General features: G+C 40.6%; 1 protein-coding gene across 1 annotated transcript; it reads right to left on the bottom strand.

The window, feature by feature from the left end:
• Positions 1-2,430: 2,430 nt before the first annotated feature.
• LOC141022077 (uncharacterized) lies at positions 2,431-14,044 on the bottom strand. Its single transcript, XM_073497957.1, has 3 exons — positions 13,456-14,044; positions 2,670-2,779; positions 2,431-2,580 (listed from the first exon to the last, which is right to left on the bottom strand). The coding sequence occupies exons 1-3, from the start codon at positions 14,042-14,044 to the stop codon at positions 2,431-2,433; spliced, it is 849 nt and encodes a 282-aa protein (XP_073354058.1).
• Positions 14,045-14,107: the final 63 nt, after the last annotated feature.

Here is a 14,107-nt window from a genome sequence, read left to right as displayed (position 1 = left end):
CGTCGGCGCTCAAGCTTCAGTGAATCCAGCGACCAACCCTCCCGTTCCCCACTGCCAAACCCTCTCGTTCCCTACTGCCAAACCCTCCCATTTCAGTGAAACCAGCGACCCCCCCCCCCCCCCCGCGCTGGATCTGCCCGTTCCCAGTGGCCGGATCCGTGCGTTTCTTCCCGGCAGCGCTCCACTCTCCCAGCCCGCCCTGGCCGTCCGATTCAACCAGGAGATGCATAGAACAGAGAGGATAGAGAGGGGAATGAGAACAAGGAGGATCTGTACCTCCGCTGCACCGGAATCCAAGATGAATCGCGTCGCCGCCTCGATCCAAATCGCCGCCGCCGCCTCTTCTATCGGGAGAGGGAGTTGTGATGCTAGGGTCTCGGGTGAGGGGTGAGATAAGAAGGAAACGAAATAGGTTCGCGGGCTGGGAGGCGACCGACGCGGGAAAAAGAGGCGCTCCGCGCGGGTGGCTGCCATCGTCCGCCAGAATTTCGCGACTTTCCTCAGCCAGGTTTTGGGCGAATATTCGAGGGCATCTGGTTATCCATATCCCCGCTGGCTGGTCAACCAAACGGGTGGCATCCCTAGAAAAATCGACGATCCCTGTCCCAGGGGTGGATGGCCACAGAACCAAATGCCACCTAGGTGTATACTACCCATTAGGTGTCTGTCAACGTGAAGTTGACTTGCATTTACTGATTCACAGGCCTTGATATCCTTGCTTGCGAGAAGCTGAATCCTGATGTACTTTTGCCATACATCTCCCCCTGTTGCTTTGAACGGGGAGTGGAGTGGATTTTGTTGGTACCTCCTCTTTCAGGCGTACTTTTGCAGGATTGTAGGATTGTGTGACACCTTTATAGTCAGTAAATGAATCTGGCAGGTTATTTGCAATGTGTTGCAAATCTTCTGAACGCATGGTTCAGATCTTTGAGTACGTGGATTTGAGGCAGAAATGTGTTGAACATTCCACTAATTTCCTGGCATTCTTTATGGTACTTGAATTCTCCCCCTAATGACTGGAAATATTCCTCACTGAATCAACATACTGGCCTTGAATAATTCCCCATTCAAGAGGCTTGACGTATTGACGGAAATACAGTTATTCCTCACATAGATCCCAACTATATGTTGAGGGGCCAATGATGTATGTCGGGTGGTGATATTGGTATGCAACCGAATTACCGCAGATAGGAAATACTTGGTAGATATCCACATATCAAAGATAGAGGAGTATAATATTATGCAGTTCTGTCATGAGCGTGTAAAACTGCATGACTCCAACGTAAAGTTGGTAAGTTGCAATTCCAAAGTAAAGATAATGCAATGAGCTTAATTCTTTGGATATAGGATTCTACCAAACCATCTTGAGTCTAGACATTAGGAAAAATTGCTAAACTTCAATCCAAGAGCCATTGAGAAGGCACTCAAGGAGAATTCTGCAATGTTATCCATTCGATTTGCTTGAAATCGATGTCAGGATAATGAGCCAATAGTTTCGTGTGAATAAAGCACACACTTAAGACCATCATGTAGATATGTCTTTTAGAACCATGGAATACCTGAATAGTCTAGTCAATGGATCGGAAGAGCCACTTACCTCAACTTGATGCATTCAAGGAGTCTGAGTGGTTCAGCATAGACTTTAAGGTGTGCGAGCCTTAAAATTAGCTTCCCCGTGTCACTTTTAGTGCACATAAAATCCAAATGTTGTTAGAATTTAGCATCATAATAATCATAAACTATTGGAATTGCTGATAGTTATGATCTCAACCCAATGTCTCGATGACCAAGGCGAGTATGCCAAGTTTGTCATGTACAAGACACTCTGGAAAACTATTTTGTACACAACATGTGCTACAGGTTGTGTCGCATGTGTAGTACAATCCAGATGATACACAGAGAATGTGCTTGCCATATCCGTTGCATATGGTAAAGAGAAGTTATTTCTCTTTGTTGTCATCATAAGTTTCGCTATGGAAACTATTTTAACGGATACCTCCATAGTTTAGTAGGGTACGAGTTAAACCTGAGAAGCAATAAAGCATCCCGACGTTACTCGAGTACCCACAGGGATAGTAAATATGACTCGAGTTGAGCCAACAAATACCTCAACGCGTCTAGCGATTTTAAAATATCTCCTTTCTCTCAATGAGAGTGGAAACATTGGACTTCCCTCAGTATAGAGTTTGTGGTGCATGTGTCCACAAGACACATATCATTTTTCATCGGATTGACTCCCGTAGAAATCTATATATAGACATGAAGATTCTCAATATGAAAATCACTGTCAGATATATAGACATACAAATGTATTTGTACCAAAGTTCTGATACAATATATTGTGATATACAATATATGACGAAATTTATGTTGTTGTTACAACATCGTAAATGTACATTAATTATATTGACCACTCAGGAGATTGAAAGACTATTCATAGTCTCCAAACATGTTGGTTGAGGCATATTCAACCATCACATTCTCCGTGCTCATAGGGTCCCGACAGCTGGTGATGTCGGATTGAAGGTTGAAGTAAGACTCAAACCTTTGCCCTTGAGGTTCATTGTATCCCAGGAATTGCTGATACAGAATAACCAGATGCCAAGATCTGAATCTAATGCCTTATGATTTATAAGACACCATTTTTCTGTTAGCGGTGTGATCCTGACCAAAGGTGAATCCGGAATTGCATACATTATCCCACGAGACACAAGAGTGATCATGATGTCCATGGCCCAGATAGGGCAGTGGTGGCCATTGAGGGCGAATGCCTCAAATTCTATAGCCATATGTTACCTCTATGGGTAAACCAGAGATAATTAATTTACAACCAGTAAATTAAGGACCATCATGGTTGATGTTGTAATGAACTAAGCAAAATCAATGGGTATTTCAAGAAGTTATCTTGAAACGATTAGCGTGAACCTCAAATTGCTAAATATGACACCTTGAAGATAATCTCCAAAATGGAGTAGATCTCGCAACACTAGAGAGTATAATCTGATGAAATCAGTAGATACTCACTCGTAATGTCTTATGTCATGACTTAGTAAAATGTGTGGGAGAGCACTTTGTAAAGCAATTATAATGCCAAAATGACAAAATATAGACTTTAACGTAGTCATTGATAATCTGCGAAGGCAGTAGATCTATATGACTACCTTGTGATCCCAATACATCAATTTGAAGAAATCACTTTGAATTTTGCATTCTTATTTGCAAGAAATTAAAAATCTCAATTGCAAATAGACGTATTAATCTCGACATGTAGCGAACATGGAGATACATACATTCCGGAATACATCGTACTCGACAGAAATACACCACTATTAAAATGAATAGTAATGATGTTGCAAACTTGATGTTCAAGTGAAAAACTTGAATTGTATAGACCTCAAATTAAATGGGGACAATTGCATTTTTACCCCTAGTTGGTTCCTACCCACGGGTTTTGCCCTTACTTTTCGAGCTTGCTCGGTTTTGCCCTTACTTTTTCCGTCGTGGTCCCTCGAATGCCCTTTGACCGTTTGACCAAAACTTTGAAAATTCATTACTAATTCATATGAACTCAGAAAAATGCAAATAAGATATCAAAATGTTCAGATAAACATTACCTTTATGTGCATATCATTTGCATTCAGGACAAAAGCACCCTTTAAACTACCTGAGGTAATTAATGTTATTAACATTATTAAAAATAAAAAGGTATAAACAATATTTTTTTTCATGAATAAAAATTACATGCAAATGTAAGTGATGTTTTCTGAACATCCAGATATCTTATTTGCATTTTTCTGAGTTCGTATCATCTTGTTATGAATGTTCTAACGACTTTGACCATTATTTGGAAACTTCATAACAAATTGATACAAACTCAGAAAAATGCAAATAAGATATTAGGATGTTTAGGAAACATCACCTACATTTGCATGTAATTTTTATTCATGAAAAAAATATTGTTTATACCTTTTTATTTTTAATAATGTTAATAACATTAATTACCTCAGGTAGTTTAAAGGGTGCTTTTGTCCTGAATGCAAATGATATGCACATAAAGGTAATGTTTATCTGAACATTTTGATATCTTATTTTCTTTTTTCTGAGTTCATATGAATTAGTTATGAATTTTCAAAGTTTTGGCCAAACGGTCAAAGGGCATTCGAGGGACCGCGACAGAAAAAGTAAGGGCAAAACTGAGCAAGCTCGAAAAGTAAGGGCAAAACCCGTGGTTAGGAACCTACTAGGGGCAAAAATGCAATTGTCCCAATTAAATGAGATGATCTTGTATCAAGTTGCAAGATAATTCAGTTTGCGAGAGAAAATTAATCTCAATCACAATGAGATTGTTTTGCGAGAGATAAAATATTTTTTCTCAATCACAAAATCAATATTGTTATGCGAGAAAACTTAATCTCAATCACAAAACAATGTTGTTGTGTCGGTAAAGAACATGTTGTAGGAATTGTTAGAGAGCAAATATATTGAACATGTCCTAATCCGTGAATCAGTAAAACATCGATGGTAGAACTAAAAAACAACGAAGATATAAGCCTCCATCGGCCTTCTCTATGCGTGGTTACGAATCGAAGGATTCGTTTTGCCTTTGTACACCACTACACCACCGTTGTGTGGGAACGGCGTCGAGTCGCCGGCATGGGAGGGCGGACCAGGCTGCCGCTATGGGAGGGGCTCTCCGCGCCGGGCTGTCCTTCGCCGCATCCAGCACCATAGGCAGCACGCTTTGGGTGGCCGTGGTGGTGGGCACCGTCAAGCCGCCTTGCGCTACCATGGACGCTGCACTCTCGCCGCATACTGATACGTCTCCGACGTATCTATAATTTTTGATTGCTCCATGCTATATTATCTACTGTTTTGGACTATATTGGGCTTTATTTTCCACTTTTATATTACTTTTGGGACTAACCTATTAACCGGAGGCCCAGCCCAGAATTGTTTTTTTGCCTATTTCAGTGTTTCGAAGAAACGGAATATCAAACGGAGTCCAAACGGAATGAAACCTTCGGGAACGCGATTTTCTCACCGAATATGATCCAGGAGACATGGACCCTACGCCACGAAAGCCAGGAGGCAGTCACAAGGGTGGAGGGCGCCCCCACCCTAGGGCGCGCCCCCTGCCTCGTGGGCCCCCCGAAGCTCCACCGATGTACTCCTTCCTCCTATATATACCTATGTACCCCGAAACGATCAGATACGGAGCCACAAACCTAATTCCACCACCGCAACTTTCTGTATCCACGAGATCCCATCTTGGGGCCTGTTTCGAAGCTCCGCCGGAAGGGGAATCCACCATGGAGGGCTTCTACATCATCATCATAGCCCCCCCCCCCCCCCCGATGAAGTGTGAGTAGTTTACCTCAGACCTTCGGGTCCATAGTTAGTAGCTAGATGGCTTCTTCTCTCTTTTTGGATCTCAATACAAGGCTCTCCCCCTCTCTCGTGGAGATCTATTCGATGTAATCTTCTTTTTGCGGTGTGTTTGTTGAGACCGATGAATTGTGGGTTTATGATCAAGATTATCTATGAGAAATATTTGAATCTTCTCTGAATTATTTTATGTATGATTGGTTATCTTTGCAAGTCTCTTTGAATTATCTATTTGGTTTAGCCAACTAGATTGGTAGTTCTTGCAATGGGAGAAGTGCTTAGCTTTTTGCGGTGTCCTTTCCCAGTGACAGAAGGGGCAGCAAGGCACGTATTGTATTGTTGCCATCGAGGATAACAAGATGGGGTTTTTATCATATTGCATGAATTTATCCCTCTACATCATGTCATCTTGCTTAAGGCGTTACTCTGTTTTCATTAACTTAATACTCTAGATGCATGCTGGATAGCGGTCTATGAGTGGAGTAATAGTAGTAGATGCAGGCAGGAGTCGGTCTACTTGTCTCGGGCGTGATGCCTATATACATGATCATACCTAGATACTCTCATAACCACGCTCAATTCTGTCAATTGCTCAACAGTAATTCGTTCACCCACCATAGAAATACTTATGCTCTTGAGAGAAGCCACTAGTGAAATCTATGGCCCCCGAGTCTATTCTCATCATATTAATCTTCCATCACTTTATTATTGCTTTGATTTTTTACTTTGCCTTTTACTTTACTTTGCATCTTTATATCAAAAATACCAAAAATATTATCTATCAGATCTCACTTTCGTAAGTGACCGTGAAGGGATTGACAACCCCTAATCGCGTTGGTTGCGTTGAGCTATTTGTTTTGTGTAGGTACGATGGACTCGCGCGTAGCCTCCTACTGTATTGATACCTTGGTTCTCAAAAACTGAGGGAAATACTTACGCTACTCTGCTGCATCATCCTCTCCTCTTCGGGGAAATCCAACGCAAGCTCAAGAGGTAGCAAGAAGAATTTCTGGCGCCGTTGCCGGGGAGGTCTTCGCAAAAGTCAACATACCAAGTACCCATCACAATCCCTATCTCTCGCATTACATTATTTTCCATTTGCCTCTCGTTTTCCTCTCCCCCACTTCACCCTTGCCATTTTATTCGCCCTCTCTTTTCCGTTTGCCTTTTTCTCGCCTGTTTTTTTGTTTGCTCGTGTGTTGGATCGCTTGCTTGTCACGATGGCTCAAGATAATACCAAATTATGTGACTTTACCAATACCAATAATAATAATTTCCTTAGCACTCCGATTGCTCCTCTTGCCAATACTAAATCTTGTGAAATCAATACTGCTTTGTTGAATCTTGTTATGAAAGATCAATCCGCCGGCCTTCCTAGTGAAGATGCCGCTACTCATCTAAATAGCTTCGTTGATTTATGTGATATGCAAAAGAAGAGGGATGTTGACAATGATGTGGTTAAATTGAAGCTATTTCCTTTTTCGCTTAGAGATCGTGCTAAAGCTTGATTTTCATCTTTGCCTAAAAATAGTATTGATTCTTGGAACAAGTGCAAAGATGCTTTTATCTCTAAGTATTTTCCTCCCGCTAAGATCATCTCTCTTAGAAACGATATTATGAATTTTAAGCAACTTGATCATGAACATGTTGCACAAGCTTGGGAGAGAATGAAATTAATGATACGTAATTGTCCTACTCATGGTTTGAATTTGTGGATGATTATACAAAAAATTTATGCCGGATTGAATTTTGCTTCTAGAAATCTTTTAGATTCGTCCGCGGGAGGCACTTTTATGGAAATCACTTTAGGAGATGCTACTAAACTCCTAGATAATATTATGGTTAATTATTCTCAATGGCACACTGAAAGATCTACTAATAAAAAAGTGCATGCGATAGAAGAAATCAATGTTTTGAGTGGAAAGATGGATGAACTTATGAAATTATTTGCTACTAAGAGTATTTCTTCTGATCCTAATGATATGCCTTTGTCTACTTTGATTGAGAATAATAATGAATCTATGGATGTGAATTTTGTTGGTAGGAATAATTTTGGTAATAACGCGTATAGAGGGAATTTTAATCCTAGGCCTTATCCTAGTAATCCTTCTAATAATTATGGAAATTCCTACAACAATTCTTATGGAAATTTTAATAAGATGCCCTCTGAATTTGAGACTCGTGTTATAGAGTTTATGAAGTCGCAAAAGAATTTCAATGCTTTGCTTGAAGAGAAATTGCTTAAAGTTGATGAATTGGCTAGGAACGTTGATAGAATTTCTCTTGATGTTGATTCTTTAAAGCTTAGCTCTATTCCTCCTAAGCATGATATCAATGAGTCTCTCAAATTCATGAGAATTTCCATTGATGAGTGCAAGGAAAGAACCGCTAGGATGCGTGCTACGAAAGATGCCTTTATTAAAGCGTGTTCTTCCAATTCCTATGAAAATAAAGATGAAGATCTAAAAGTTATTGATGTGTCCCCTATTAAATCTTTGTTTTGCAATATGAATCTTGACAATGATGGGACTGAATATGATCCACCTTTACCTAGAAGGCGTTCCAAGAATTCGGAGTTTTTAGGTTATGATGCTAAAATTGATAAAAATGGGATTGAAGAAATCAAAACCCTAGATGTTGCTAAACCCACTATTTATGATTTCAAGGAATTTAATTATGAGAATTGCTCTTTAATTGATTGTATTTCCTTGTTGCAATCCGCGCTAAATTCTCCTCAATCTTATAGTCAAAATAAAGCGTTTACTAAACATATCGTTGATGCCTTGATGCAATCTTATGAAGAAAAACTTGAGTTGGAAGTTTCTATCCCTAGAAAACTCTATGATGAGTGGGAAACAACTATTAAAATTAAGATTAAGGATCATGAATTTTATGCTTTATGTGATTTGGGTGCTAGTGTTTCCACTATTCCTAAAACTTTGTGTGATTTGCTAGATTTCCGCAATTTTGATGATTGCTCTCTAAACTTGCACCTTGCGGATTCCACTATTAAGAAACCTATGGGAAGAATTAATGATGTTCTTATTGTTGCAAATAGGAATTATGTGCCCATATATTTTATCGTTCTTGATATAGATTGCAATCCTTCATGTCCTATTATTCTTGGTAGACCTTTCCTTAGAACGATCGGTGCAATTATTGATATGAAGGAAGGGAATATTAGATTCCAATTTCCATTAAGGGAAGGCATGGAACACTTCCTTAGAAAGAAAATAAAATTACCATATGAATCTATCATGAGAGGCACCTATGGATTGCCTACCAAAGATGGCAATACCTAGATCTATCCTCGCTTTTATGCCTAGCTAAGGGCGTTAAACGATAGCGCTTGTTGGGAGGCAACCCAATTTTATTTTAGTTTTTTGCTTTTTGCTTCTGTTTAGGAATAAATAATTTGTCTAGCCTCTGGTTAGATTCGTTTTTGTCTTGTAATTAGTGTTTGTGCCAAGTAAAACCGCTAGGATAACCTACGGTAATAGTAATTTGATTCTGCTGCAGAAAACAGAAACTTTGTGCGCACGAGAATAATTTTTATAAATCACAGGAACGTGCTTTTTAGTTGATTCTTTTTGCTGTAGATCAATAAACAAATTATCTATAACTTACTATCTTTGCTGAATTTTTCACGTTCCAGAAGTTTGCGTTAGTTACAGATTACTACAGACTGTTCTGTTTTTGACAGATTCTGTTTTTCGTGTGTTGTTTGCTTATTTTGATGAATCTATGGCTAGTAAAATAGTTTATAATTCATAGAGAAGTTGGAATACAGTAGGTTTAACACCAATATAAATAAAGAATGAGTTCATTACAGTACCTTGAAGTGGTCTTTTGTTTTCTTTCGCTAACGGAGCTCATGAAATTTCTGTTGAGTTTTGTGTTGTGAAGTTTTCAAGTTTTGAGTGAAATCTTTTGATGGATTATGGAACAAGGAGTGGCAAGAGCCTAAGGTTGGGGATGCCCATGTCACACCCAAGATAATCCAAGGACACCAAAAAGTCAAAGCTTGGGGATGCCCCGGAAGGCATCCCCTCTTTCGTCTACTTCCATCGGTAACTTTACTTGGAGCTATATTTTTATTCACCACATGATATGTGTTTTGCTTGGAGCGTCTTGTATGATTTGAGTCTTTGCTTTTTAGTTTACCACAATCATCCTTGCTGTACACACCTTTTGAGAGAGCCATACATGAATTGGAATTTGTTAGAATACTCTATGTGCTTCACTTATATCTTTTGAGCCTTATAGTTTTGCTCTATGTGCTTCACTTATATCTTTTGAGCGTTGTAGTTTTTGCTCTAGTGCTTCACTAATATCTTTTAGAGCATGGTGGTGGATTTGTTTTAAAGAAACTATTGATATCTCATGCTTCACTTAGATTATTTTGAGAGTCTTAATAGCATGGTAATTTGCTTAAAAATCTTAATATGCTTGGTATGCAAGATTTGTAAAACTTTCTTTTGAGTGCGTTGAATACTAAGAAAAGTTTGATGCTTGATAATTGTTTTGAGATATGGAGGTAGTAATATTAGAGTCATGCTAGTTGAGTAGTTGTGAATTTTAGAAATACTTGTGTTAAAGTTTGTGATTCCCGTAGCATGCACGTATGGTGAACCGTTATGTGATGAAGTTGGAGCACGATATATTTATTGATTGTCTTCCTTATGTGTGGAGGTCGGGATCGCGCGATGGTTAACTCCTACCAACCCTTCGCCTAGGAGCATGCGCGTAATACTTTGCTTTGATGACTTCTAGATTTTTGCAATAAGTATATGAGTTCTTTATGACTAATGTTGAGTCCATGGATTATACGCACTTTTCTTCCTTCCACCATTGCTAGCCTCTCTAATACCGCGCACCTTTCGCCGGTATCATACACCCATCATATACCTCCCTCAAAACAGCCACCATACCTACCTATAATGGCATTTCCATAGCCATTCCGAGATATATTGCCATGTAACTTTCCACCGTTCCGTTTATTATGACACGCTCCATCATTGTCATATTGCTAGCATGATCATGTAGTTGACATAGTATTTGTGGCAAAGCCACCGTTCATAATTCTTTCATACATGTCACTCATGAATCATTGCATATCCCGGTACACCGCCGGAGGCATACACATAGAGTCATATTTGTTCTAAGTATTGAGTTGTAATTGTTGAGTTGTAAAGTAAATAGAAGTGTGATGATCTTCATTTTTAGAGCATTGTCCCAAGTGAGGAAAGGATGATGGAGACTATGATTCCCCCACAAGTCGGGATGAGGCTCCGGACGAAAAATAAGAAAAAAGAAAAAAAAAAGGCCATAAAAAAAAGGGAAAAGGCCCAAATAAAAAAATGAGAGAAAAAGAGAGAAGGGACAATGTTACTATCCTTTTACCACACTTGTGCTTCAAAGTAGCACCATGATCTTCATGATAGAGAGTCTCTCGTTTTGTCACTTTCATATACTAGTGGGAATCTTTCATTATAGAACTTGGCGTGTATATTCCAATGATGGGCTTCCTCAAAATTGCCCTAGGTCTTCGTGAGCAAGCGAGTTGGATGCACACCCACTTAGTTTCTTTTGTTGAGCTTTCATATACTAATAGCTCTAGTGCATCCGTTGCATGGCAATCCCTACTCACTCACATTGATATCTTCTGATGGGCATCTCCATAGCCCGTTGATACGCCTAGTTGATGTGAGACTATCTTCTCCCTTTTTGTCTTCTCCACAACCACCATTCTATTCCACCTATAGTGCTATATCCATGGCTCACGCTCATGTATTGCGTGAAGATTGAAAAAGTTTGAAAATTCTAAAGTGTGAAACAATTGCTTGGCTGAAACCGGGGTTGTGCATGATTTAAATATTTAGTGTGATGAAGATAGAGCATAGCCAGACTATATGATTTTGTAGGGATAGCTTTCTTTAGCCATGTTATTTTGAGAAGACATGATTGCTTTGTTAGTATGCTTGAAGTATTATTATTTTTATGTCAATATGAACTTTTGTCCTTTCCCGGTGACAGAAGGGGCAGCAAGGCACGTATTGTATTGTTGCCATCGAGGATAACAAGATGGGGTTTTTATCATATTGCATGAATTTATCCCTCTACATCATGTCATCTTGCTTAAGGCGTTACTCTGTTTTCATTAACTTAATACTCTAGATGCATGCTAGATAGCGGTCGATGAGTGGAGTAATAGTAGTAGATGCAGGCAGGAGTCGGTCTACTTGTCTCGGACGTGATGCCTATATACATGATCATACCTAGATACTCTCATAACTATGCTCAATTCTGTCAATTGCTCAACAGTAATTCGTTCACCCATCGTAAAATACTTATGCTCTTGAGAGAAGCCACTAGTGAAATCTATGGCCCCCGGGTCTATTCTCTATCATATTAATCTTCCATCACTTTATTATCGCTTTGCTTTTTTACTTTGCCTTTTATTTTACTTTGCATCTTTATATCAAAAATACCAAAAATATTATCTATCAGCGTAAGTGACTGTGAAGGGATTGACAACCCCTAATCGCGTTGGTTGCGTTGAGCTATTTGTTTTGTGTAGGTACAAGGGACTCGCGCGTAGCCTCCTACTGGATGGATACCTTGGTTCTCAAAAACTGAGGGAAATACTTACGCTACTCTGCTGCATCATCCTCTCCTCTTCGGGGAAATCCAACGCAAGCTCAAGAGGTAGCACATACCGGGGAGTGCCGCGCCGTTAGCAGGAGCCGACGATGCAACGCTGCCATGCCGTGCGCTGGATGGCACGGTTGTGTGCGCCGCCCGTGGCTGAGGTCGCGACGCCATCAACTACCGCGGGTCGGGGAAGCGGCGCTGAGGCCGAGTCCCGCCACGCGCAAGTGACGCCCCTTCGTGCTGAGATGCGGACGCCTTTGCACCGCGACGGTTCGTACGCCGGGCTAGCAACTGGCGAGCGACAGCGACGACTGTCCTAAGAGCAACTCTAGCAGACCCCGCAAAATGCCGGCCCGCAAAACGCGTATGCAGTTCATGCAAAACAGCTTTTGCGGGCCGGCGCGGGCTGGCACAGATGCAGACCCCCCAAACGGACCCGTAAAAAAGTATATTCGCGGAATATGCTTTTTTACGGGTCGGCTATGCGGGTTCTGCTCTTTGCGCCGCTGCATCCCCGCAAATCATCAGCCCGCAAATCTCAAATCCAACATAATTCAAAAATCGAAAACAAACTAAATTATTCAAATAAAACATAAAACAATAATCATCCGCATTACAAATAATTATTCAAATCACCGTAGCAAACTGAAAATAATGCAATACAAAACTTGTCCTGAATACAAATACAAATGAATACAAAAATTAGTCACTGTCCAGCCCTTTGCCAATGGTGCTCAATGAGATCTTCCTGAAGTTGAAAGTGTGTGTCTGCATTTTCAATCTCCTTGTATGTCTGAAGAAAAGCTCTAATGCGGTTTGGGTCTCTAGCTGGTTTGACACGGCTACCCACATTATCGTAAAAGAATTCTAAGTCCATTCCTCTCTCATCTTCAAGAATCATATTGTGCAGGATAACACAGCAAGTCATGATGTTCTTCAGGGTTTTCTTATCCCAAAAACGAGCAAGACCTCAGACAATGGCAAACCTAGATTGCAAAACACCGAATGCTCTTTCAATGTCTTTTCGGGCTGCCTCTTGCACCCTTGCAAATTCACATTTTTGTTTTGTTTTGGGTTCTTTGATGCTCTTGACAAATGTGCACCAAGGAGGATATATACCATCTGCAAGATAGTATCCCTTTGTGTATTCATGCCCATTGATAGTGTAGTTGCAAGCAGGAGCATCACCACTAGCAAGCCTAGCAAACAAATGAGAGCGTTGCAACACATTGATATCATTGAGTGTGCCGGGCATACCAAAAAAGCAATGCCAAATCCATAAATCCTCGGATGCTACGGCCTCTAGCACAATTGTTGCATCACGAGACTTGCCACAATACATTCCTTGCCAAGCCTTGGGGCAATTTTTCCAATTCCAATGCATACAATCAATGCTACCTAGCATCACAGACCAACCTCTCCTCTCATTAGCTGCCATCAATTTCTTTGTGTCATCTTCATTTGGTGCCTGAAGATACTCGGGACCAAAGACAAGGACGATCACTTTCGCAAATCTACGCACAGACTCAATTGTGCTATCTTCACCAATGCGAAGATACTCATCGGCATAGTCATCCAGAACGCCATATGCAATCACCCGCATAGCTGCGGAGATTTTTTGATATGCACTAAATCCCTTTAAGCCGGCGGCATTCCTTTTCTGAGTGAAATACCGGCAATTTGCCTCGCAAGCTTCAACAATTTTCACAAAAAGGGATCGGCGCATTCGGTACCTTCTGCGGAAGAGGTGTGCAGGATATGTAGGATTCTCCGAAAAATAATCTTGCATCAACATCTCCTTTCCAAGATGGCGATTCCGCGGAATGCACAAACGCCCGACAGTAGATCCTCGCCTCCTCTTTGGGTACTCGTCTTCATGCTCCTTCACGGCAAGCGCCATGACCAATGTTTGTTGCCGAAAGGTCGCAAGCATGGTCTCCACATCCGAGTCGTCCGAATCGGACGAATCAGATAGCAAGAACTTCTCGCACGGGGTCAACTCCATCTACACGCACGCCGGCGCGTCAATCTACTACACAGCTCACGAAAATCATAAAAAGGGGACTAA

This window comes from Aegilops tauschii, chromosome 4, assembly GCF_002575655.3.
Source record: "Aegilops tauschii subsp. strangulata cultivar AL8/78 chromosome 4, Aet v6.0, whole genome shotgun sequence".
Taxonomy (NCBI): Eukaryota; Viridiplantae; Streptophyta; class Magnoliopsida; order Poales; family Poaceae; genus Aegilops; species Aegilops tauschii.
The sequence above is the reverse complement of the archived record's forward strand: the minus strand, read 5'-3'. Positions and strand labels throughout refer to the sequence as shown.

Coding starts and splice junctions, on each gene's coding strand:
- LOC141022077 (XM_073497957.1), bottom strand. CDS start 14,044: ATGGAGTTGACCCCGTGCGAGAAGTTCTTGCTATCTGATTCGTCCGAT. Junction 2,780..13,455: donor GGCAGCTAATGAGAGGAGAG/GTTGGTCTGTGA, acceptor ATATGGCTATAG/AATTTGAGGCATTCGCCCTC. Junction 2,581..2,669: donor CAATTCCGGATTCACCTTTG/GTCAGGATCACA, acceptor ATTCTGTATCAG/CAATTCCTGGGATACAATGA.